Below are 26029 nucleotides of genomic sequence, written 5' to 3' on the forward strand. Positions count from 1 at the left end.
AAGGGGACGTGCGTGTGGCACGCAGCTGTGACGGAAAGCCACCCTCTGGAACATTCTGTCGCGCTGCACAGGCTGCTGACCACGCCCCTCGCAGGGCTCAGCCAATCGCAGGGCTCAGCCGGCCCGTCGCCGGCCTCCCGCCTTTGCTCATATTTTCCATGCGCGCGCGGACGAATATAACCGCTCGCAGGGGACGGCATCCTCCCGGCCCTCGTTGTGGACGGTTTAGGGGTGAGGGGAGGGAGGGGGCGGTGGGTGTTCTGGAAGGCCCCGCGGCGCTCAGACCGGGCGGTCCCCTGTGGGGGGAGACCGTGACTCCGCGGCCGGGGCGGCGGAGTGAGGTCATCGCTGCCGCCACTCGCTGGCGTCTGAGCCCGCTGCGCTGATGAGGGCTGATTCTGAGCCTGGAGCTCACCGCTGCTTCCTGCGCCCCGGGCGCTCCGCTTCAACCGCCTTTCTCTGAGGGATACCAATTTTAGAAGGGAACCGTTCACTTACAGGGCTGTAATTCCTACTCTAGTCATGCAATATGAATGTTAATGGCCTCAAATTAAAGCCCTTTAGCCTCATATCCATGGTTTCTTTTCATCAAAACCAATGTGCTGGAGTACAGAGCCAAAACAACGACTGCTGTGTCCCTGCACTCCACATCGGCTACATCCTCCTACCGATGACATGGTCCAAAAATGCCAAGATCAGCCTTATACAGTATGCAGTATCAGGTCGTACTCCTGACCCTTAACGTGTAGTCTAGCACGTGTGCCGCAGGGTCACAGGCATGTTTTTTGAAGCCTGCTGTGTGTGCTCTCCCCTGTTTTCCTCTCATTGACTGGCACGCACACCAGCTCTGGCAGTTCTCTTCTGATATCCTTATTTTTATTCTTAGTTTTTATGTTTTTTTTTTTCCCCTGCGGTTCATGTCTCTAAGTGAAAACAGGCTTGGGTATTAGCTGAAGAACAGAATTTGCCCCGTGCCAGAAGGGGTCCGGCCCCTGGTGTTGGTCTCCAGGCGACACTTGGCGCCTCGCTTGCATGTTGACCCTTTTTGTCGGCTCTGTTCTTCTCCGAGGTGTTCCGGTTTCGGAAAAGGGCGCCTTCGGGACTCCGTTTGGAAAACGCGGACATCAGCGAGTGAAAAATTGATTTCAGGTGCTGTGCTGTTGGCCGTTGCTCCTTCTCCCGCCGGACCCGCGCAGCTTGCCTGCACTGCCAGTTTGTCTAGGCCAGGATAGCCCCCCCTTCCACTCCGCTCCACTGCGGGCCAGAGAGAGGCGGAGAGGGTGACCCGCATTGTGTGGGACAATGGGGCCTTTGTGCTGTCCGTGACGGGAGGGGGTGGGGTGCTGAGAAAGGAGGCCTTGTGTGCGCTCACGCAGAGGGGCGTCTACGGGCCCCGGCTGCTCTGAGCGACGGGACAGGTGCCCGGGGTCCGGCCGTTAGCCTACGGTGGGGCGCCCCCGCCATGAACGCTCTCTCTGTGGACCCTACTCCTCTTCGTGTCAGTTTGGGATTCTTCTCTGTCACTTCTGAATTCTAGCCGCACGCAATCACACGCATGCACACACAGTTTCTCAGTAATGCACAAATACCTTGACCAACAACCCCATGGAAGTGCCGACGCGTACATTTAGATGCAAAGAAATACACTGACAGACAACCACTGATGAGCAATTAGTGCAGAAAACTGCATGCATGCACACATGCATACTCTTATACAAAATGACATGCACACGCATACATACAACATTGCATACATACAGTATTCATGCAAAATGACATGCATAAATACTACATGCATATGTAGCCCCCCCCCCCCCCCCCCCGCTTGTGGCTTGCAGCTGTGGTGTTCTAACAGAACAGAATGTTTTTTCTCTTGCTGGGCTCCTCATAGGAATCCTGGTCTCAGACAGCCATGTGCCGCTTAAGTCCCCCCCCAACCACACTCAAGCACCATATTTCCTTCCCACTCTGAGCTCCAGGGATGAGCAGTGGGAGGTGAGGGGAGTTTGACAGGAGCCTGTTCCTCACACGTTTCCTCATAAAGCTTCTCATGTAAAGGTGAAGCTGGTATCAAAGGCGCAGTGGAAAGCAGCTGTCGGCCAGTGTTCAAAAGACCTTTCAGTAAGAGCAATCTGTTCTCCTTATACTCAAATATATTCTCATTATTGGTCAGATGTCCCCGCAGAATTTATTTCGCCCCACCCTTGTCTTAAAAGTGCTTTCTCACGATCTCTTCTTGGCAAGGGTGAAGATTGGCTGAACACACTTCTTTACAAGACTTAAATTGGCTTTGATTGAAAGGAAGCTACAAAAACCCACAGGCACTGTGACCCGTCAGGACAACCCAATAACCCTTTCATAGATTGTCAGAAATCATAATTAATAATTCTCTATTGTCTGAGTGGAGGCTTGGTTACCAGTGGTAATGTATGCACATAGTGCCCCTGCCTTGTCCTTGGGGCTGTATCCTGGGTTTAAAGGTGAAAAGATAAGAGGATATAATATTCTCGCACTGTGCCCCACCGGAATCGTGACGAGATCAGAGACTCTGGGGACCGTAGCACTGCTTCTTCAGAGGCGGGGCCAGCTGGGTGGCGTGTGAGCAGGCTTCAGAGGAGGAAAGGGTTAATCCTATGGACTGGTGGGGGCCACACAAGCACTGGGAGGATTTGCTGACTTTCTTTGGGGGGGGGCCAATGTCTGGTCATGAGGCGGGATGGGGTGCCGCCATTCGTCTGCAAATGTTTTCATTAGTCACACATAGTCCAGATAGCCGCAGCCTGGAGCCAGGGGATATCATTTCCCCTATCGTTTGCCGCTCCTTGATCACTCTTTCAAACTCAAAACGGGCCCGTTTTTCTGACGCTTGCCGGCCAGCCAACCCGCCCGGGCCCTGGGAAAGAGCCGTGCCTCTGCCCTGGGAGAGAGCCGTGCCTCTGCCCTGGGAGAGAGCCGTGCCTCTGCCCTGGGAGAGAGCCGTGCCTCTGCCCTGGGAGAGAGCCGTGCCTCTGCCCTGGGAAAGAGCCGTGCCTCTGCCCTGGGAAAGAGCCGTGCCTCTGCCCTGGGAAAGAGCCGTGCCTCTGGCCTGGGAAAGAGCCGTGCCTCTGGCCTGGGAGAGAGCCGTGCCTCTGCCCTGGGAAAGAGCCGTGCCTCTGCCCTGGGAAAGAGCCGTGCCTCTGCCCTGGGAAAGAGCCGTGCCTCTGCCCTGGGAAAGAGCCGTGCCTCTGCCCTGGGAAAGAGCCGTGCCTCTGGCCTGGGAGAGAGCCGTGCCTCTGGCCTGGGAAAGAGCCGTGCCTCTGCTCTGGGAAAGAGCCGTGCCTCTGCCCTGGGAAAGAGCCGTGCCTCTGCCCTGGGAAAGAGCCGTGCCTCTGGCCTGGGAGAGAGCCGTGCCGCTGTGGCATCGTGCCCGTCCACGGGCAAGGTTTCAGACCTGCACTCACTCCCCCCCCCCACTGTCTCAGCCCACCTTTTGTTTTTTGGTGAAATCCTTTTCCTTTGGCATTTATGCCAAACCCTTTTTCAGATGTATTTGTCCTGGTATTCAGGAATCATTGCCAATTATACAGTACCCGAGGGCGGAGAGAACGGGTAATATGGGTGGCGATATAAAATCCAGCCAGCTCCAGCCTGTGCAGATGTGGATATGTGGATATTCCTGTAGTTGAGTATGTATTTAAGCTGAAATATGTACTTTAACTTGGGCCATTCCATGCCAACTACTGGAGGTTACACCACAACACCTCTTGGAGTTTTCTCTTTTTCTGTGTGCTGATGGATAATACTCCATGTTCAGCTCAAGTTTTCATGAATTCTTTATCTCATAATTGTCTGTCAACACACAGAAAAAGAGAAAAGAAGAGGTGCTATGGTGCAGCCTCCTGGAGTTGGCATGGAATGGCCCACATGATGATTTTAGGTGTGTGGTAAGTTCTTGATGTTGGTTAGAAAATGGCAGGACTGTGCCAAGCCGGCTGCAGGTACAATGGTCGGCGGCTGGCCTCCCTGCTACACATGGCTTGTTAACGGACAAATGGTTTCACAACTGAATTAACCGCTAACTCTGCAAGGAACTGCCAAGTGTTGACATTTTCCAGGAACAAAAATGTTGTTTTTGAAACGATTGAGCTTATCTTCACCGCTACAGAAAGAAGTTGAGAAATTATTTTAATTAATGATTTTTTTAAGTGGGTGGGAGTTAGTGGACTGTTGCAGATCTCTCCTGATGGGGGCACATTTCCTGCAGTGCAGGTAAAGGTGAACGGTGGTGGGGTACATGGCCTTGTGGTTTCAGTATAGAGGTCACAGGAGGCCACAGAGGTTGTTTCAGAGGTGTCTGTAATGGCCCGTGTGGAAGGCTGGAGATTGAACTCTCACAAAGAGTGATTGTGGACCCTTTCCTCAAATGGGCCCTGCCAGCATCTGCTACTGATCACATTTCAGAATACTTTACCCCTTTCGCTGGCAGTTGATTGCAGTCAGTGAGGTACCGGAGGCTAATTTTAACATTTCTGGAACATGTTGTCAGGAGATGGTAATGCTGCTTTAAACAAAACCATCTGTTCGGAAAGAGCAAGTAGGCAGCACCGAAACAGAGGCTGTGCTCACCAAGCTGACAGCGCCAGGTTGTGCAACTGGCTGTTTGCTACAGTTTTCCAGGCGTCTGAATGAACGGAGGGTCTTTGCTGAGAGTTGACTCCCTGCACATTCCCAGAAGGCTTCAAGAGCAGTGGCCTTGAATGTACTGACTGCAGTGGCTGTACTGCCTGACGATGTCTTGAATGCCTTTGCCTGGTCATTCCTCAGTGAGGTCACCACTCAATTTCCTTTTGTCAGGATTCTTGGGCCTGCTTGGACTTTTTTTATTTCTATTTTTCAAGTATAATTAACGGATAATTAGGAGGTTTTTTTGTAATTCTTGTTAGTATTAATAAAGTAGCTCAAGAATCGCACCTTTCATGATGAAATGTGTTCTTTATTTCAGTTCCCATGACTGCTTTGATTTAAAAGTACTTTGGTATGCAGGTGGTATCCCACCTGAGTTCAAATAAAAAATATATACTGCTGTCAAATGCTCTCAATTTCAGCATCAAGTCTTAAGTGACTGCACATATTGTAAGATTTCCTTATTGGCTGGGAGCTGGGGTTACATGTGTTTGGAGGGTACAGGGTATTCCTTGCTGTTGTAATTAATATTAGGACCCGTACTGGATTGGGGACATGAAGCTGGTGCTTCTTTGTACAGCCATTGCGTCAGTCAGATATTCTCACTATTCGCCCGCAAGCTAACCGGGTTGTATTACCCACTCCTCCTGTGCACTGTACTCCTGGAATCCCTGCAATACCTGGGTCAACTGGTACCGATAAACCCGCTACCACTGATATTGGGTTTCCTCGGCCAGATTACGCTTTGAAGCAAATCCAGGGCTTTCCCGACTTACTTTCATGTGCCCCTGGGTGTATTATGGACTCGTAGGGTGCAGATGGATGAAGGTTATTGCAGTGAAATAAACATGCCCCTCTTTCAAAGGGTTTCCAGTAAGCTGTAGAATGTTTCCCCTCTACGGGGCCGTAATAAAGAAAGCATACCGGCGCAGTCATCTGTACCTCCACAGACGTTTTTTATTAACGGGTTCCTGGCCTGTACCCCTGAAAGCGTGTTCGGGGGTGCATTCTTGTTCCGGGGTGAGGGTGTACATGCCCGTTTAATCCCAGAGCTATGTGCTGCGTGTGGAGTGTGAGCTTTGTGTTTTCCCCTGTTTCTCTCCCAGCTTAGTGTGCAGTTTCAGTGAGCCGAAATGGAGATGGTGTTGAATGCGTGTGATGTGTGGGGGAGGACCTACGACTGGTAGCAGATGTTGTAGGTTGTTGCTCTGATCTGGAAAGCAAAGGCATGTACAGGTACTGTGGTCTGTGTGTGTATGTGTGCACGTGTCTCCGTGTTCCAAGTGTCCAAGCGTGTAGTATATATGTGTGTGTGCGGCAGTCGACCAAAACCGGGATTCATTTTTGAGGCTCAGTCTCTGGCTCCAAATTGTACAAAATGGCGGCGCCTAAAAACTTGGGTGACGTTGCCGGCACTTGGTCCGTATTTTTCTACAGTCTATGGCCCGCCTGTAGCGTAGTGGTTAAGGTAAATGACTGGGACAGGCAAGGTCAGCAAGGCCCTTAACCCTGCATTGCTCCAGGGGAGGATTGTCTCCTGCTAATCAACTGTACGTCACTCTGGATAAGAGCATCTGCCAAATGCCAATAATGTAATGTAATGTGTGCTTGCATGAGGGAAGTCTTTCCTGCAGTTTTGGAGAGGTTTTATTTATTCTTTGCCCGCTGGGAATTCTGCCGTTAATGGCACTCAGCATGAGCTGAGCAGAGGGGAAATGGTCACTTGTATATTTATACAGTGACGCTCAGGCCTCCAGTCAATCAGCACCTCTGCTGTAGAGAGGGACGCGACCCAGGACTTGACGTCTAGGGAGGGTGTGTATGCAGGTCATCTGTGGCTTACCTGAGGCCAACCTGGCTATTGACCCTGGTATTGGACCTGGATACTGGACCAGTTTTGAAACGGAGTACTGGATCATTTAATGTGCCAGATGTTTGAATTCCGCAGCCATCTCCATCATCACCCCTCTGGGCCCTAGCATGACTACCCAGTCTGTGAAGCTGTGCTGACCGTGTAGGAATGTTCCCTATTGATGTTGCTGCGCCCCCGCCCCTACAGGACAGGGGGGGGGGGATGAGGTCAGAGCATAAAATGTGCAGCGCACAGAACATCACCTTAAAACCGCAGCTACAATTGAATTCCTGTCTCCTGCAGTCAGGGAGATGTTTGTGGTTAGCAGGCCCCGTCCTGAGCAGTCTCCTCATCAGCTGAATATTTAATCTGTCGGGCCTCTCTCCCTGCATCCTTAGCGGGATGTTTCAGCTTCGTTTTGGAATTCGTCCTGGAAGCGGGTCACGGCGGTATGAACTGTAAAACCGGACACGGCTGAAACTGCTCCACACAGGCCTGGCAGTTTACGTCACTGCTTTTTACAGCAGTGGTCTTCGGTCCTGGTCCTGGCACGGCGCAGGGTCTGCTGGTTGTCCTTTTTGCCTTAATATCCGCAGCCAATTCAGAGCCAAGAAACCCAGTTGAAGCGAGTTGTGTAATGGACTGCTTTAATTGATCGCTTGAATGCGGAGTCACAACCGAAACCAGCAGACCCTGTCGCCCACCCAGACCAGGATGGAAGACCACTGTTTTACTTTTTTTCTTTCTTTTTTAGGTGAATTTGCTCGGTTTTGAATTACTGGTACTTGAATCGGCATTCGACTGGTACTTACGGTCTCATCCCTCAGGTCAGGTCAGGATACTGAACTTGGCCCTCGGGTCAGGGGCCCTCTCTGTCCTCCATAGGGGCTGCTGTGACCCGTAGAGGCCTTACATGCCGCTCTGCCAGCCCAGAGCTTGGCTGTGTCGTCGGCCCTTAGCAACGGGCTTGATTTACGCCGTAGGGGAAGGCACAGGAAACGAGGTGCAACCCTTCCAGACGCCCCAGGCACTGTTGTTCAGACCTGCGAACACGGATAGCAGGGGGGTTTGCATGAAGTCCCTGCTCTACCATAAGTGTGCGATTGCTTAAACAATACTGCATTCTTCAATGGGTCTTCCCCCTTACAAGAAAGGATATCAAAGTCAGCATCATATTTTAAGAATGCAAGGAGCCGGTTCTCCCTTCCACCCTGTATCTCGCTGGTGGGTCGTTCTGGTCCTGGACGGCCAGTGTGTATGCAGGTTATTGTTTCCACCAATTATCCTGGCTAAATGAGCCAATTGGCTCTATACGCTGTTTCACTTGTAGATTAGATCTCAGTAAAACATATAGTAGAATGAGAACAGTCTCTGGCTGTCATTCATGCATTTGTCAAGCAATGTATCTGAAATTTCAGATGACGTAAATGTTGGGACTAATTTGGCCTCAGTAATTAAGGCCAGAAGTTGGCAGGAAACCCAGAAAAGGATATGGCCCCTGTTGCCCACCTCTGCTGCTAGTTTATGTGGTTTAAGGTTTACTTTCATTGATTGCCACATCCAGTGCTGTGCCTGAACCTGTGGCCATTTTGAGTCAGCTTGCACAAATGGTGAATCATGGTAAGATCAGAGCAGGCAGTCATAAGTTTCTGTACATGCTCACAGTTGATACTGCACCCTGTTATTAACGTTGCGTGGGCCTGGTGCAGATTCGAAACGGGGACTCCTGCTCCATATCAACCACTCACCGTGACAGCTTAATGTGTGGTGGGAGAAGATCCATCACTTTCCCTTGTTGGCCCCCTGCGCACACTGGCCCTCAAAGTGTTTTGCTTTGTTTGCCTTATCTTGATGACTATAAGCCCATTTGACAGTTACAAGGAACAGGGTCCCGCAGACCATCGGCCCAAACACGCCAGCTGGGTTTACCGTTTCCCGCCAAGGGGGGGGGGGACTCCTGTGGCGGTGGGTGGGGGCGGGGAAGGCGTTGCCATGGTGACAGTGGTGCTGGAGAGACTCCAGGCGTGGTAGGGGCCTGGTTAAGTTCAGGGAAAGCACTGTTGGGGAAAAGTGCTTAAGCACCCTGCTGGAACCTGGCCCGTCTCGTAAATGCCAGTCTGCCGCGTTTCTTTCCTTAACGCTCTAATGAGTCGCGGTGATAGATTCTCCGAGGCTCCTCGTCTCGGAACGAGGGTGGGAAAGGCAGTGGAAAATTGAGGGACAATGTGGCCATTTGTGGGAAACCAGCGGAATGGGGCATAGCTGAGATTTCTGGGACATAGACAGTGGTTACCATGGCGCTGGAGTTCTCCCCTGCCCACCCCATTCCCCTCAATTATTTTTATTTTTTTTGACAAACCAGTGCAAAAGTGGACCAGCATTATTATAATTTATTACACAAGAACAGAATTTCAGACGACAATTCCTGAAAATTAAGTCTTAATTCATTTTTTTTCCTCAATAAAACTGTCCGAAATAATAATCCCCCTTAAAGATGAACAACTTCTCAATTAAAACTCACCCACACTGGATGTTTTCAGCCACTCCTGCTGCAAATCCCTCAATTCCTCCTTTCATCCTCCTCAAACATGCTTAATTTTGTTGGAAGTGAGAGAGTCTGTTGCCAAGAATAGCGTAATTGTTTAGTGTAAATGGTCAGCCGTGAGTAAATGTAAAATGTAAAAATGCTTTAACTGGGTTGAGAGCCGTGCGTGCCTGTAGGGAGGTGGGGTAAGGGCGTGTGGTGGGGGTTGGGGATTGTGTCTGGTGGGGAAGTGATCTGGAATGTGAAGAATGAGCTCAGAAATCAGCCCATTAATCCGGGGGGAGGGGGGGGGGGATAAATTATTTGCGGTGGAGCGTCGCCCCCAATAGCGAGGTCCAGTGGAGGCGTAGTCGCGGTTTCGCTGACTAAGTGCCGTGATGAGTCAGATATTCCAGACACTGCCGATCGATTGATCCTCATCAGGTCAAGATGAGTACTGGAGTAATGGATCCTGGAACCTGATTAGTCATGCCCTTACTGGTCCAGGACGTTCTGTCTAGGTTTGTAATTTACAAACAAAAGCAAGTTTTATGTTTCCCCCCCTTCAGAAACATCAAATGGTGGGTGTGTTGAAGGGTGGGCCAAACTTGCATTGTGGTAGAAAAGGCATGCACATTTTTATGAGTAAAAGTTGAGAATAAATGTTGAATTTGAATTTGAATCCAGGCGTGCATGACATGTTATGGAATGCTGAGCTGGTTTCATAGTTCTTCTGTGTTGTAATGGAGCAGCCTCTCTATTGAAATCCACCCTCAGGACTGTAAGGAGACCTTCAGCGTGCTGTTGCTGGATATATGCTCTCCTTGAGCGTGACCTCTTAAAAGTAGCAAAACCGCTTTTGCTGACGACCGTTCCCAAGGGCGTCCTGAGAGCCGCGCAGACTGCCATGGGTTTCAGAAGGTTTTCGTGTTGAAAGGGCGTTGTGTTGTCCCAGGTGACTTGAGGAGCACCTCGGTAGAACATTAAGTCCTGGTGAAATTCTTCTTGTCCCTTTCTGTACAGAGGGTGGGGACTGCTGATGTATTTCCTTAAATGGACACATTCCATCAGTACCTGCTTCCTGTCACCGCCCCCTGTCCTCAGGCGCTACTCCGTTACTTCACCCAAACAGCGATATTCCTTATCGTCTGAATCAACCCCCCCTCAAAAGAACATGAAGTCCACCAGGAGCATGAACATTGACATTGTTCCACCATCAGCACACACAGCAGTGTAGTGTGATATACACTCGGGACCGAGCCAGGATGGCGTGGTCATTAATCCAGGCTGATGTCCCTCAGAGCTTACTGTGAATCAGGGGAGGGGGTCTTCAGACCCTCTACAGGTGAAAGTTAGAAGCTCTTCATGTTCCTGTGTCCACGTCAACCAGTGTGTGAGATGTGCTGCTTTGGATGTTACATTACATTACATTACACAGCGTTTAGCAGACGCTCTTATCCAGAGCGACGTACAACGAAGTGCAGATCAAACACAAGTACAAGTGCAAAGAGGACCTGAGAGGACAGTACATTTCCGAGTCCTAGTGTAACCATACAGATACAATCGGAACCCATGAAGAATACATCAACTTCCAAACTAACATACCACAGTTGGCAGCTAGAATACCCTGAGTACAACAATACAATAGCTAATACAAAAAACAACAATATCAACTATATAAGTGCCATTACAGTCTATGGCATATATAAGGCTAATCATGGTGGTGAGTTAAGGGAGGGAAAGGTGTAGCCTGAAGAGATGAGTCTTCAGTCTGCGCTTGAAAGAGGTCAGAGACTCTGCTGTTCTGACATCCACCGGGAGGTCATTCCACCACCGTGGGACCAGGACAGACAGCAGTCGTGAGCGGGAAGTGCTGGTGTGGTGAGGGGGAGGCGCCAGACGGCACAAAGTGGCAGAACAGAGGGGTCTTGCTGGTGTATAGGTCTTGATAAGTGATTGAATATATACAGGGGCTGATTCCCTGTAACTGCCTGGTACGCGAGCACCAAAGTTTTAAATTTGATGCGAGCCATAACAGGCAGCCATTGGAGGTTGCTGAGCAGGGGGGTGACATGTGAATGTCTAGGAACATTGAATACCAGACAGGCTGCAGCATTCTGGATCAGTTGTAGTGGTCTGATGGCAGATGCTGGAAGGCCAGCCAGCAGAGAATTGCAATTGCTTGGACCATTGCTTGGACAAATTGCATGTGTTAAAATAATTTGACTGTTCTCAATTTTAAGACTTGCATCTGCCTGAATCTTGTCACTCATGGAGTACTCCTAGGAAGGAGAATAACCCCAACTGCGGGATCATCGTGTGTCTTTGCATTAACCAAAGTGGAAGGATGAGTCCTTAGAGTGCCGAATGCATTCTAAGGAATGTGGGCATCATATTTTCTTAAACACCTCTCATTTCACCAGATCCTCCGTGAAGTCCAAGCCAGCTGATACTGTACCTCCAGTGGTCTGGGATATCTCCGCAGACCCTGTGAGGACTGAGCGGGGGACTTTGCTGACAGGAAAGGAAAAGGGAACATTGGAAGGATGAATGGTTGGCAAGGTCGGGGGTGGGGTAGGCTAGACGAAGGGTCAGGGAGGTCTAATGACTGATGCTCAAACTTTCCCTCAGCCTACCCTGGGACCTTGTATTCTGAACACTATTGCACATTCTGCATGTGAATGATCACAAAATCTCTGTTGTAATGAGATTATAGCCTACTCATTACGCACAATTGACACGCTCTCTGCAGATTGCATTACAACCATTTTCCCCATTCCTGTTACGCATTTCCACTTTCATTCATTTTGGATTTTGCGGTTTAAAATTCCTAACCATTTTATATGTCGTTTTTTTTAACCGTGCCTTTAATTAGTGTTTCTGTTCCTGTGGGTTGTGGGAGCGTTTCGGCAGGTTTGTGTTGGGACACCTCCTCCACGCTGCGGCCCACTTCAGGCCCGAGATGAATGTTCACACTCCATCGCTTCCCCTCCTTACTGCCAGGCATTATTAATCAGCGGCCGAGGTGCTTGGCTCTGACCCAGCAGGCCGCTGCCTCACAATGACCGCACTGTTCAGAGAGACGGAGAGAGAGTCTCCCTGACATTCCTCTCATAACCTCTCGAAAAAAGAGAAAGCGTTTTGTTCGGCACGGCCGCTCCTCTCGCAGACGTGTGGTTTTGACATTTACTCAGGATTTATGCTCTTTTGAAAATAAAAAGAATGCTCTTAACCGTGCTGGGGTGTAGTTACGAGGACACGGGGAGGAAATCTGTAATGCAGAAACATCCTGTACCCTATCGACACAAACTATATGTTATTCAAAGGAACAATGGTGAAGTCTTTTCTAGAGGTTATTAGTGGGAGTTTGATTCCTGTTTGCCTGTTTAATGCAGCTCCAAGAACACTTCACACACAAATACTAGCTTTCCTTATCGTCTTCACCTTCCCTCATTCTCTCTCCCTTCCACCTCTAATCTCTGTACTCCACACACCATGTTCACTATCCAGTCGGTTTGTAACCTGGAGTACCTGTTAGTTTGTCCCTCCATCCGTTCCACTGTAGAATGGATATGACTCCAGGTGATGCTTCTTCCTCCTTTTGAACTGAATTCTACAGGCTTCCCAGGAAATGGTGACAATTACATGAAGATACACCTGGGACCCTTGAGCAGTTGCGGCTTCCACAGCACTGAAGTAGTGTAGACGTTCTGGTTCCACGTGCTAAAGCGACCATTTCATGTGGTCCGGCTATTAACGTCTGCAGGGTTTCACATCATGGCTGACCTACATGATGCCCTCTGTAAGGGGGAGAGTAAGCTCTCCTAAACCTCAAATGAGGTGCAGCTATCATCTGTCATCGGTTCACTCGTGGAGTTGAACCAATCATCATCTTTAGCTGTGAAATCTCTTGCTTCAGTGCTTCTGTTTTGGTGATTACGCCTGACCAGTCTCTGCTGAGGTCCTTTCTGGCAGTCTGGCAGCTAGAAGAAGCTGCCAGAAGAGCTCTTTGTGAGTGTCACAAATGCCTGAACCACTCTTCCCAAGACTGTGCCTCCGTCACAACTCTGCTTTATTGTTATAATGTAGCTGTGACTCGGTTGAGAGGAGAGCCAAAACAAAGATTTAACTGAAATTCTACATTGGCTCAGTCAAACTCCCAAAGTATTATTCTAGAAAACAATGGAAGTGGAAATTGTGTTTTAAGTAGTGCAGTGCCACTGGAGTTTGTTTTCTTGGGAGGCAGCCCGGTCTTTTTTAGCAGGGGCACGTCAATCACCTTTGTTTTTACTCATTTTCGCTCTCTCCATTTTCATGCTCACTAATTAAAAAGGATGGGAATGACGTGGGGTCAGGGGGAAGAACGTAGCTCTTCAGACTGGACTCTTCTCTCCCTGGGTGAGGTGGTAGCAGTGGTACACCCTATAGAATTACTGTGGTCCATATTCGGTCCAGGCAGCTGGGCGTGTCACTGCATCAGGGGTTATTCCACTCAGGACAGGAGGCTCAGAGACGCCCGTTTGGGTCTGTGCTTGTAGTGTGGTATCCACGATCCCTATATTAGGTGAACTCTTGCCTGCTTGCATAATGACAGAAATGACATATCCTCAGTTTACCTCAGCTGTAGAAGATTTGCAGTTCGGGGATGCTCAGAATGCTGGTCTGTTTGATCAGCTGATGGTGGAAGCCAGGAGAGCCATACGTTTTGCCTGGAGTGAGGACTCTGTGTTTTAGTACGACACGTTGTGTAATTCCCTCCCGAATGGCCAAACACCGTTATGGCGGTGATGCGAACCACATGCTAATTAATCTCTTTAGCGTGATAGGAACCAGATGTTAATGAGTTTCTGCTGTATGCTGCACCGGGAAAGGGTGACTTTAAGGTCCTTTCAGAAGTTGAGATGTAGGCTACAGTGGTTTGAGAAATCGAATCTGTTTTTGCTGAAATGTTATTGCTGAACTTCAGCTTCAGCCCTTGTATCCAGCGCTGCTGTTGTTTGCGCAGCTGTTGAGATGGGGCCGGCATGTTTTATTCATTTAATGGGGGGGGGGCGGAATTGAGGTAGAGCGAACCACTCTGTAAGAGCTTATCATGAATGACTGTTTGCCGGGCTGCTATTGATTATGACCCCGGACCAGGCCACGCTAGGCCACACCATTCACCATGACTTCCAGACCAATGGCACATCACCAAGCTCAAGGCTTGTTCTGTTGAGCTGTGCTGTGTTTTATTGCTGTGTGTATTGGAGAGGGGTTGAGTGTCACTCCCAAACCCTGTGGAAAAATAGCAAGCCAACTAACCACTCGTTTTCACACAATTTTTTTTGGACAGTCCTGCTTGCACGTAATTCATAAATCGAATTTCCAAGACAAGGGAAGACTGAGTGTGTAGATTGGGGACTGGAGGTAATCTGAGGCATGGGAGCAAAGGGAGGGGGGGGGGGTTCGCGCTGCAAGCCTGTCTGTACATTGCCAGCAATGGATAGCCAAACACTGCCAATACCCACAGGCACTTTTACCCGTTTATACCTAATACCCTTTTACTTGTGCCTTTGGTCTATGAACCGGATTAAAATGAAATTATTGGAGTGACCCCGCGTTTCAAATCCACGTTCGCTGTATGACCGCGCATTATTAATTTTATGCGTAGGCTCGGATGTAAAGTATTACCAGCGGTTGTTTACTGGTGGATTATGGAAAGATGGGCTAATCCGGTCATAATCCCAGCAGGACAGCCTGCCCCACATGATGCTGGCCGGATTGCGATGCTCTGGAGGGGCCCAATTATGCTTAAGAGAAGCCCAACTGCACCACACTGCATAAAACATGCAGAGAGTACTGATGATCTGCGAACTCATCATGACATTAAATATTAGCGCTGATATTATGTCAGAACACTGTTTCTTAAGAGCAGTGTTACATTTCAGTGTCATTGGACTGAAAAAGTTAGAGTTTGTTTCTCATGACATTTTCACAGGTCAGTGGCTGAGGGTTTTCATCTGCGCTCTTCGCTGACATAAACCTTTGGGGGGGGGGAAATGATACGAGCACATAAAACACATGAAAGCAGGGTGTCATCCGTGTTGAAGATCGCTCCCCCTCCTGGCGTGAGGCCTCTGTGATTAACGCCAGCACAATGGGCCGCTCATAATGCAGCTGCTGCTAATCCATCTCGGGCCTGAGCAGACCTGACCACGTGACCGCAGCTTGACCGCGGTGACCACGCTGCCAGTCAAGTGTCTGATTCTTATTCTCGTAGGAGATCTTCTTGGAACGGATGTTCTACTATGTGTGCAACATCTCTAATGTTATTTGGTTCTTGCTTATGTTGCTGTTAATGAGTGAAAATGTTAAAAAGAAATGAAATTGGATATTTTTTCATCCAGGTGGCAACTGGTGGTTCACACTTTGCTGTGTTTTCATATCGCAAGCATCTGTCAGCAGAAATTTCCGCCGCTGATCAAAGTTCAAGAAAAAACACTTTAGAGTAAAGAGACCATGTCTTGCTGTGCACACTATGTATATGGGGCTACCTGTTAATGTCCTCCGCTGTAGTTTCTGGCATTGATGTTTGGCTGGCAAGCTACTTATCAAACAGGAAATGACATTAGACACCTGAAATTATACATGCTTTCATTAGTTTCAGTGCACAATTCCTATGTGAAATTACTTTGTTGGTGTACGACCGCAGTAGTTTACTTTGTTGTGCAATTAGGAAAGCATGAAACAAAGATGCTCCCATAAAATTGTCTTCGATAAACACAATGAAGTCATAGACTTATTTCCATTGTGGTCATTGTTTTCAAAAGCGCTCATGACCAGATGTTTGCAGTCATTATGGGTACGGTACGCTTCCTACGACATTCAGATTTTCACACGGCTTGGCATATGGCGCCAAAACCTGGGCTTGAAATGGCAGTTGTTTGTGTGAGTGTGAGTCTGAGTGTGTCTGTCTGGGTCAGGAGCTGGGACAACAGAGAACGATATGAATCTGCCGTACGGCAGGTTCGTGCACCTCAGAGGGCCACCTGCTCTTCCCCTCTCTCCAGGAGCCGAGCTGGGCTTCCGGAACATCCTGTGCCTCGGGACTCATTTTATGGCAAACACATTTGCTTAGATATTTGCTTTGTCTACCATAACCTTTTGGGTAATGTGACCCCCGTCATGTCTCAAATCGCTGATGACGGTGAGTATGGGAAGGGGAATGCAGTTCCCTGCAGTTAGCACCTGGATGAAGAGCCGTGCCTGTGATAAATATTCCCATTTAAGGAAAGTCATTTGGTTCCAGGTTCCATGCCTTCCAAACGGCTAACAAAAAGATTTATAAATGGCAACAACACATCACCAGACCAAAATAATCATTTCAAACATTGGCCCACTGGTTTTGTGAAAGTTCTGACTGAAATGTCATCTAATGATAAATAGATAAAGAAAAAGTATACCCATTAAATAATACTCATTGTTAAACCATATAGGTACGCTGCTGAAATGAACACTGATTAGGGAAAAAGGCATAACCCGAGTTTTGTGCTTTGTGCCAGGATCAGAACAGGCACTGAACGAACGTACGAATCCTATTAAAAGAGTCTCTTTCCCCCACTGTGGAATCGTCAGGTGTGACACTAGCTGAATAAATGCTGTGCATGGAGAATGTTGCGTTATTGATCTGTCCTTCAGAGCAGCGTGTGCTGTGCTCATGGGCGTGTGGGCAGGCGTGCAGCCAGAGGAAAGGCTGATGGTGTGTTTCTGTGTCTCCCACAGATCGCGAGGACCAATCCATCCTTTGCACGTGAGTACACTCCAGATCTCACTACGCACCCTGTCACAAAAAACATTTCTCATTTTGAAAATAAAAGTGATGGATTTGTGTTATATCTTTAGATTTATTTCCATGTTATTTTTTACAGGAGATGGGTAGTCTGTCAGTTAGATGCTCGGTAACTGGGTTTCAGTAACAGTAAGGCTGCTCTTGACCCCATTAGGCTAGGTGACGGGGTGCTGGAGAGCACGATCTCTTCACGAAGGGTGCATGCCAATGCATCGGAGATACAGATCCCTCAGCCTGCCAGAAGCTTTCCTCACACACTACAGAAACCGTAGCTCTGCTGAGAGCTTTACAGTCATTTCTCACTTTCAGCAATTTTTAGGCACAGGGAGTTGCTGTAAGTATATTTGCAGTCCTTCATTACAGGCCTGTCAGAGGTGGTATGGGGGCAGTTGAGTGTTTTGATTAGTACCCCCTCGTCCTGCGAATGTTTTTCTCCTTTGGGCCTGTCAGGGAGGCATGTTGGCTTAAGATCTGAATATCAATGATGAATTTCCCCCGCCAGTTTTTTGCTGAAAAGGCATGAGGGAGAAATAAAGTTGAGTAATCGTTGCGAGTCTCGAGTTTAACGGGAGAGAAGCATCAGTATATTTATTTTTTATGATGTCATTTTTTAAAGAAACAAAGGGAAATAGTTTCCAGTCAAAAGAGAGATGTTGGCCTTAAAGGGGGATTTTTACAGCGTGGAGATCTCGCAAAGCCCATAGGAGAGTAACAGAAGCTGTGAGCATGCTCTGCCTTCTTCAACCTTGTGATCCTGCCTGGTGAAACTCTCCACAGGCAAGCGACCATTTTGTTTCTGTTTCACTGTTCTGTTCTGTTTCCCTCTGAATTTTTTACCACAGTTTTAAAAGCAGAATCAGAATCGCATTACTACAACATCTTCTGTGAGTTTGGGAAGGCCACCAGCAAGTTCAAGTTCAGGCATTACATTACACTAGTCATTTAGCAGATGCTCTTATCCAGAGCGGCATACAATAAAGTGCAAATCAGAACCAGGGACGAGTGCGTTGAAGACCCTCAAGGAAAGTACAGTTCCAAGTCCTAGAGTGATCACATAGATAAAACTTGAACCCAACTTTTCAAGTAGCATACCACGCTGGAATATACTATACCAAATATTAAAATAATTATACGCGAGCGCAATTATAACCTACCATACACATAGCTTACAAGGCTAGTTATAGCAGTGTGGTAGGGAGGGAAAGGTGCAGCCTGAAGAGGTGAGTTTTCAGTCTGCGATTGAAAGTGGTCAAAGACTCTGCTGTTCTGACATCCACAGGTAGGTCATTCCACCACTGTGGGGCCAGAACAGTCAACAGTTGTGAGCGAGAAGTGCAGGTGCGACGATGGGGAGGCGCCAGGTGTCCGGAGGTCGGGCAGGTATATAGGGTCTGAATGAAGCGAGCCATAATAGGCAGCCAGTGGAGGTCGGTGAGCAGCGGGTGACCGGTGTCTGGGGACGTTGAATACCAGACGAACCGCAATGTTCTGGATCAGTTGTAGGGGCCTGACGGCATAAACTGCAGTAGTCCAGGCGGGATAGGACCATTGCTTGAACAAGGAGCTGAGTTGTGTAGGTGGTGAGGAAGGAACAGATTCTCCGGATGTTGCACTGGAAGAACCTGCATGCCCGGGTTACCGCCGCGATGTTCTCGGAGAAGGGCAGCCTGTCCATCACCACTCCGAGGTTCCTTGCGCTGGGGGATGAGGTCATTGTAGCGTCCCCGAGAGAAATGGAAAAATCAGAGAAGGGAGGGCCGACATCTTTCTTAATCTCACTCAGATGCGTTTACAGCTTCTGTACTAAAGGACTGTGCAGCTGATACAGAGACAGACTAGGAGTGAAGATAAGGTGAGGAGATACTCGGTCCACTTAAGCCCTTCTTCCTTGTGTAATGCAGTGACATCATAGGAAATGCACATGCATCCAAAACCCCGGACAGGTGCCGAAACCGAACAGAGGACGGAATGAACCGGAAGTGTGTGCACACTGCATATGCGCCCCAGTGCCATTAACGTATTAACACTGAAGAGTAAGAATGTTTTCAGGTCTGCGGCTCTTCATCAGACTCTTGTCCAAAGTCAGGAATGGTCAGAATCAGAGCTGCAGGGTGAGCCAGTACCCCCGCACAGTGGAGCCCCCAGGTTTGGTAGCTTAAAGAGGTGGTTGTTATGAATCCCGTGAAGCTGAAGAGAATCTTTGTCTCTGCTTCTCTTCAGAGTTCAGAGTTCAGGAGGTCTGATCTTTGTGGCCGAAGGCCCCGCGGAATGTCACGGCCGCAGCAGACCGCCGGACCTTCTAGGACCAAACAGGAGCGCCGACGTCACCGTTGAGCGTTTATACGCTACCTGCTCAACTTTCACACGGGAACGGCCAAACGCCATGTGTTTGCCTGGCCTTTAAACTACATGAAAGCAGCTGTGGTCTCAGCACACTGCCCGTTCTTCAGACTGTCCTAGTCATCATTTTCCCAAAGCAGTAACGCTATTTGGCACCTAAATGCCAAGGAGCTGTACCGGGAAAAGCAGAGCAAAAAATGTGCTGGGCTTAAAGAATGTTGTGTTTCTGGGTTAAATGGCGAAAGCTGAAGATTTTGCACTGTGTGCTAATGGCCGCTTAGGGTAAAGCCACCGCCATCCAGTGTGTATTGACTTCATCAAGCTCCCTCACTTCCCCCCGCTGAGATCTGAGTCCTGTAGTTTGCAAAGGCTCAGGGGAATGCTTTTGAGCCTGTCTGTTGACGGGTGCTGTCTTTTGCTGGGCCCTGTCATTCCTGTGGGCCCGGAAGGCTGAGCCTGGTAAGCCCTTAAACCACGGGCGTTGAGTAAAAAGGGAAAAGCATTGAAAAAATAAACAACAAAGATAAACAAAAATGTTAGATAATCTTCCTCGTTCTGTGGGGTTTTTAGGCATTTTGCTGATATTTATGGTTCCAGGGCTTTTCTGGAAGCTTTGCCCCTTGCAAAAGTGAGAGCAGTTGTTATCGCTCGGTTATTAGTTTGTTTTGGCAGGCGCAGGGGGACTTGCATGGCTTCATTTATTTATTATTCTTAACAGGAAAGCTGGACCGTCTGCCCTGCTTTGGTATAATTTGTTGCTTCATTCACACCGCTAGAAAGCAGGGAGGGTAACGGAGAAAGGACCACAGCTGTGTGCTGTGGCGGGGTATTGCCCACACAGCAGACTCATGTAGTAGGAGTCAGCTGCCCTATGATCTGCAGTCTCACCGCAGAGCCACAGCGTCACTGTTTACTGAAACGGTTGAGTTACTTTAGTGGTGCCCCGGTGATTTGATGGTACGGTTTTCACACAAACTGTGAAACTGTTACAAATAAAACAAGTCTGAGTCAACTGTGTGTCCCTCGTCCTTTGTCCCTTTCTCTCTTTATTTCTTTCTCTCGCTCTCCTCCTCTCTCTCAGAGGTGAGTCTGGTGCAGGTAAAACGGAGAACACGAAGAAAGTAATCCAGTACCTGGCTCACGTCGCCTCCTCTCACAAAGGACGGAAAGACCACAACATTCCGGTAAGTTCCGCACTACCACAACCCCCCCCCAACTGTTTCATCTTCCATGTCTACAACTGATACCTGTAACATTCAAAGGTGCTTTTATAACGAGGTGCAGTTGAGCTGGCTAAATGTGGCATTCAGGTCGTGCTTCCCTGGAGCACGGCCATCAGACAACTAAAAACCGCTCTAAGCGAGTGAGCCCTGTCCCAGCTCCTCATTATAGCATTATAGCATGACTGCTCTCTTGAATGAAATATTGATTTTGTTGTTTCATAGCAGGAAAAAAAACGATGTTTTATGAGGAATATGTGCTATATAAGGTGATGTGTCCGGTCGAGTTTTGGAGTTGAGTCTCCCGTTTTCATAGCCTCAACATTACCACCTTCAAAACGACCGACTTCACTGTCAGGGGCTAGCCAGGTGGTTCGTATGAAACCAATCGTATTCCACTTGAGAGAGCAAATTTCTCTGATTAGCTGAGTCGGTGGTTGAGAGCAGAGAATAGCTTCTCCCTTCTAGTAAAGTGTGTGAGGTCCTCATGTGGCTTAAATGTTCAGCCCTGTTCACTGTAGGTGTGTTGGCATGAGGTGTGGAGTGATTAAAGGAGTGTGTAAATGACTAACATCTGCATTTTGTTTATTTGCAACAATCAGCCTGACTCGCCTAAGCCAATGAAACCTCAGGCAAGTCTCAGTTTTTTACACATGCTGTTTATGTGTCTGCATGCTCCACCTTGTATTTTCTGCAGAACGATTTGGAAATGTAGGATGTAATCAAACATAGTGAGAACGGAATGTATTAAATATCAAGTTATTTAATGTGTGGATGGGCACCATGGTGTGGAATCTGGCTGGATTTGAAAAGAAGCAGTGACTTGACATTATGCGTTTTGGTGATCAACATGCATTTGCTTTCTTGAACTGATAACAATGCTTTCATCAATGAGTGTGCCTGCTTTCTCCGAATTGGGGAAAAGGTATTTGAAAGTACTTTAAAAAATGTTTTTGTTTACAGCAATTGCCACTTCAGCAGGCAACACGATAAGACACACAGACATGCGCTTGTTAAAATGGCACTCAAAGTCATTTGAATATGCGTGCATAATTACAAGAAAAGCATTTTCATTTCAGTTGTGAATTTATTAATTCGAATTTCTGTTCACATCTATTCAGTTCACAAGATGTTAAATGGACACAATAATGAATGAAGGAATATTTAAAAGGTCTGCATGGAAGAACTGTTCTCGATATTTTTCCTAAAAGCAATCATTCCGTAGCATGCCAGTCTTCATGTTGTTAGACACTTAGAAGTTCTTGCTTTAGTCTTTGCACGCACATTGGCGTCTTCTGATTGTCATGAGTCTTTGTTTTGTTTTTTCCTCGCAGAATTTGTGCCTAGCCTGTGTTTCTCATCAGTGCTTTGCCTTCTGCTCCTGGGTCAAAGTCTTCATTTTCTGCCTTTACTGCGAGTATTCAAAATGCTCGTCAGGCACATAGGGATGAATACACAATTATAACTTGCCTAAAGCAGGTGGATGAAAACTGCAGTAATGATATTCAGACGAGTTCTTTTGCGCAGAGCAAGGCCAGAGATAAGAGCTTACATTAGGTTAAGTGGCGAATGGTGATTACCTGGGGATGGAGGGTTTGTTCCTCTTTCCTCAGAGGTTCATTGACCGCTGAACTCCATCTAAAGATACACTCCAAAGGGAAAGTTTTACTGACCTGTTATTATTAATGCTGTGCCAAGGCTGAAGCACTTTAAACCTGTGTTTCATCTTATCTTTTTATTTGCTGAACTGGTGGGATGCTGCTTGTCATGTGCATATCAGAGCTGCAGAGACTTATAGCTTTGGGGGTGGAAAGGCATTACATCATCTCGTTCAGACGTTTGCTTGATAGTGTGTGTAATGCTTTATCCAGACCGAGAAAGAAAGAATGTATGCCTCTGTCTGACTGGTCCTATATCACTTTTCTGCTAAACGACCCACCTCAAAGAGGTCACTGCCTATTTGAATAATGTTTGGATGGCACATACCTGCTTTCTCAACCTTTCAACCTTCTCACCTTTCATGTCTGTGTTTGCATTTACATCTTTTGTGATCTCTAATGGCTTTGTCAGTATGTCTATGTCTGTTAACAACTGTGTCTTGCCATGGTAACATCTAAATCTTGCCCATTGTTTACAGAGTGGATCCCTGTCCTATGTGAGTAGCATGCTATCCTTCCTTTCTGTCTTCTCCAGTTAGTAGTTCCTCCATGATGGGCAGGGAGTGCTGCAGAGTTTTCTGTGCCTCCACATCCTGGACTGTTAACTGGAAGCATGAGCCATTATAGGTTGCTTATAAAAGCTCATAATTACTAGCATTAATAGCTTCATTACCCTCTACCTTTGCTCTGGTTCTGCTTCTTCCTTATAAGAATCTCAGCATGCGTTCCTCTCTGGTGCTCAGAAAGGACTTATTAAAAATGGAAATAATGGGGCGTGACTTCTCATAGGCAGCACATGCATCCCCAGTGTTGGTCTTCTTTATATTCTGTCTTTTTTACAGATACGTTCTTATCTTTCTATCCAGTGTGGCGGTTAGCTGTGCTGGTTTCAAACGGGATTCACAGTGCAGGTGGTGCGCGTAACATGGCGGTGTATTGGAAACCGTCGGGGTGAAACCTGGTACCAGGTTGTTTCTGCCAGAGAATACAGACTGTTGCCCCCTTCCCTTTGCCCAGGCCCCCCCCTGCATCCCATTGGCTCCCTGTGAGGTCGCTGGAGAAGAATGCAGGGAGGAGCCAGGCTGAGGCTGGGTAGAGAGGCCCAGCCTGTTTGTCTGTGTGTGGGACAGTGAGGGGAGGGTGGGTACCGTGGGTCAGAGAGAGATCAGCCCAAATCAGCCTCTCCTCCTCACTCCCTAGGGAGAGATTCCTCCCTCCATATCGAAGGTGTCCACACCAAGTTCCCCTCCAGGCCAGGGGGCCTACAGTACCAGTGTCTTTTTGCCACGCTACTTCAGGTTACACAGTTTTTCACATCGTGTTCTAAGAAAGTTGAAAAAAGATGACCAGATTTCTAGTCTTCAGTTCAAATGAAAACATCACATTGTACACATTAGTCTACACGTCTTCCTGCGTGAAGCTTTTTCCTCATCGTGACAGCGCTTGGCTTTTCTCATGCGGCTTTCCTTATCGTTCACACGCCACACCGAAACGGTCCAGCCCCTGACACTAAATGTCATTGAGTGTACAGAGCGACATAACAATGCTGCACTCTGACGGTTTGTACGTTTTTATGGACAAATGGTAAATCGTTAACAGATTACCCTGTTGTAGTTACAGGGTTATGTCGCGTTCTCTCTCGCACTCGGTCTCTCGTGCTCTATCTCTCGGGAGAAAGTGATTGAAGGAGTCCTTTTACTGCTCTTCAGAGGACAGGGTGAAAGCGGCTGTGCTGATATAAACTCTCTGGAGGGTGCAGGGATCACAGTGGTTGCTGTACATCATATACTGTCGAGGGCTATAAAGATTAAATGTAAGCACTCCGATGCTAAGCTACTGCTCAAAAGATAAGCTTGCCTCCCCCAGCTGGAACTTGGAACTGATAGTCACTTTTGTGGAGGAGGAACTGAAAAGATAGACAAGTTGTACTGTAATGGAGGTCTGTGGGGAATGGCCTCCGGTGATCTGTACTTGTAGTTGGAGTAAAGTCCGCCCGGGAAGTTAATGGACTTGCACTGCCAATGAACGAATGATTCAGTCCAGCAAGGTAGCTTCCGAAACAGATGTACATCATGAATATACAACAGAAATCCCTTGTAGACGAGAGGTAGTTTGTTTTTAACAAAAATGACTTAATGTCACATTTGTGTTTTCATCAGATATTTTTTCTTTCCTGCTTTGGCATTCCGATAAATATGAGAACAGTTTGTGAGCAAAATGGCTCACTTCTGACAAGATTGAACAGAATCCCGTTGAGTCCCACTCACACCAAAATAGTACTTCCTTCGCAATACGTTTCATGTGGACAGCAAATCCTGCGGCTGGTTTGTGGGATTGGTTTCTCTGTGCTCTCTGAGGCTGCTTTGACATGGAGCCTGAGAGACCGCTGCAGTACTGCTGCAGGGCTTCCGTTTCCCAGAAGGCCATGGGACGTGCTGTCCTCTCCCAAACAAAGAGCTGTGCTGAGACGACTGTCCCTCCGGACGAAACAGTCGTCTCTACTCTCTTGACTAAAATGAGGATGGTGCGGTCTGGTTCGCGCCCTCACACTCTCACCCTAACAACACCGTTCTAGTGGTGAAGGATGAGGTGGGTGGTGGAATCTCAGTCTCTCTTGCTCTCTCTCTCTCCTCTCTCTCAAAGCATTCATTTTACAAATTCATGATTTTTTTTCCCTCTTTCTTTTTTTAAACCACTGCCTTGTCACAATTAGCCTCCCGAAGTGGGCCGAGCGCCTGGTGGCTGTTAGGGTTGAAATACCGCACCACAGGAATTTGGGATAGGCCCGGACTCCCGAAATTGGAGCCCCGCTGCTGTCCGCGATTCATCTTGTTCTCGCCCCTGTCCGCGAGTACGAGGTCCCTTGATGGATGGGGCGAGTGGCAGGTAGCTCTGGGGTCTTGGCGGGAAAGGCGCGGAGGGGTGCAGAAGCGAATCCACACTTTTGGGCCCTATCGAGTGTCTGGCGCGGTCAGGAAAGGAAATGTAATTCATGCTCTCCTGTCTTTACCGTTTTCAGTAGGAAAACTTCATTAAAGCTGCTGTGGACAGCTCTTTTATCTGCTTTAGAGCATTCCACCCCAGCAGCCTGTCCCCTTACCTAAACCTAAGAGGGGGTGATGGTAGCAAATAGGGTCACATTACTCTGTGATGTGAAATACTTTTCTTTCGCTGTCACTGTGCCTTTTTTCCCCTACTTGTTGCCTCAGAAGGAAATTAACTCAATACCCCAGAATTGAAATTCAAGCTTCCCGGATCCGAGCGATCCCGGATTCCCCCCAAAACTAGTCAGAAAGTTAGGAGACTGCCAGACCACCTGTGCAAACAGCACGGTTTACTGAGGAACAGGGTGTTCTGCTCTGTCAGTCATGAAGGGAAATCTGACAAACCATTCCCCCCCCCATTCCACACGGACCCCCACCCAGCATTTTTTCTGTCTGGCGAGGCGCATCTCCGAAACTCCTCGGTTGTCATGCCTCCTGCTACCTTGGGCCACGGTCTGGTCTTTTTCGCTCAACAGCCTGGTGGTGCAGTATACCCCCACGCTAAATTAAATTCTGCAGGAGAAATCCTCCCACTCTAAGCTGTAAAACCTCAATACATTTTTTCTTGTGTGAACCGGAGACTTGTTTAATGTTTTTTTGAGTGTGGTCCAACTTGTTATGCAGCCTTACCGTCAATCAATCTGAAGCCAGGACGCAGTATTACAGGGCTTTATTTTAAATGCTATGTAAGGTTAGCTGTATGTTTACAGTAGTGATTTGGGTTGGATACCTGCCACAGGATTTCGCTGCCATTTTAGGCCTCTTCCACCACACTGGGTGAAGGATGGTCTGGACCCAACACTCTCCTGGTGTTTTTAAGAGGGGAGGTATGCAGCTCTCTTGGGTCGGATACATACTTGAAGTACTCTTTAGATGGCGGTAACATTTTGAAAATACTCTA

General features: G+C 48.1%; 1 protein-coding gene across 2 annotated transcripts in view; it reads left to right on the plus strand.

The window, feature by feature from the left end:
- LOC133115226 (myosin-10-like) overlaps nucleotides 1-26029 on the plus strand; it is a 72341-nt gene that overhangs the window by 13004 nt on the left and 33308 nt on the right. Inside the window, exons 4-7 of one of the 2 annotated variants that reach the window (XM_061225027.1) lie at nucleotides 16800-16827; nucleotides 20288-20390; nucleotides 21029-21058; nucleotides 22564-22581. In XM_061225027.1, the coding sequence (XP_061081011.1) occupies nucleotides 16800-16827; nucleotides 20288-20390; nucleotides 21029-21058; nucleotides 22564-22581 (179 nt within the window). The remainder of the gene's footprint in view (nucleotides 1-16799; nucleotides 16828-20287; nucleotides 20391-21028; nucleotides 21059-22563; nucleotides 22582-26029) is intronic. The other variant, XM_061225028.1, reaches the window with a different exon arrangement.

The sequence above is a fragment of the Conger conger genome, chromosome 16 (assembly GCF_963514075.1).
Source record: "Conger conger chromosome 16, fConCon1.1, whole genome shotgun sequence".
NCBI lineage: Eukaryota > Metazoa > Chordata > Actinopteri > Anguilliformes > Congridae > Conger > Conger conger.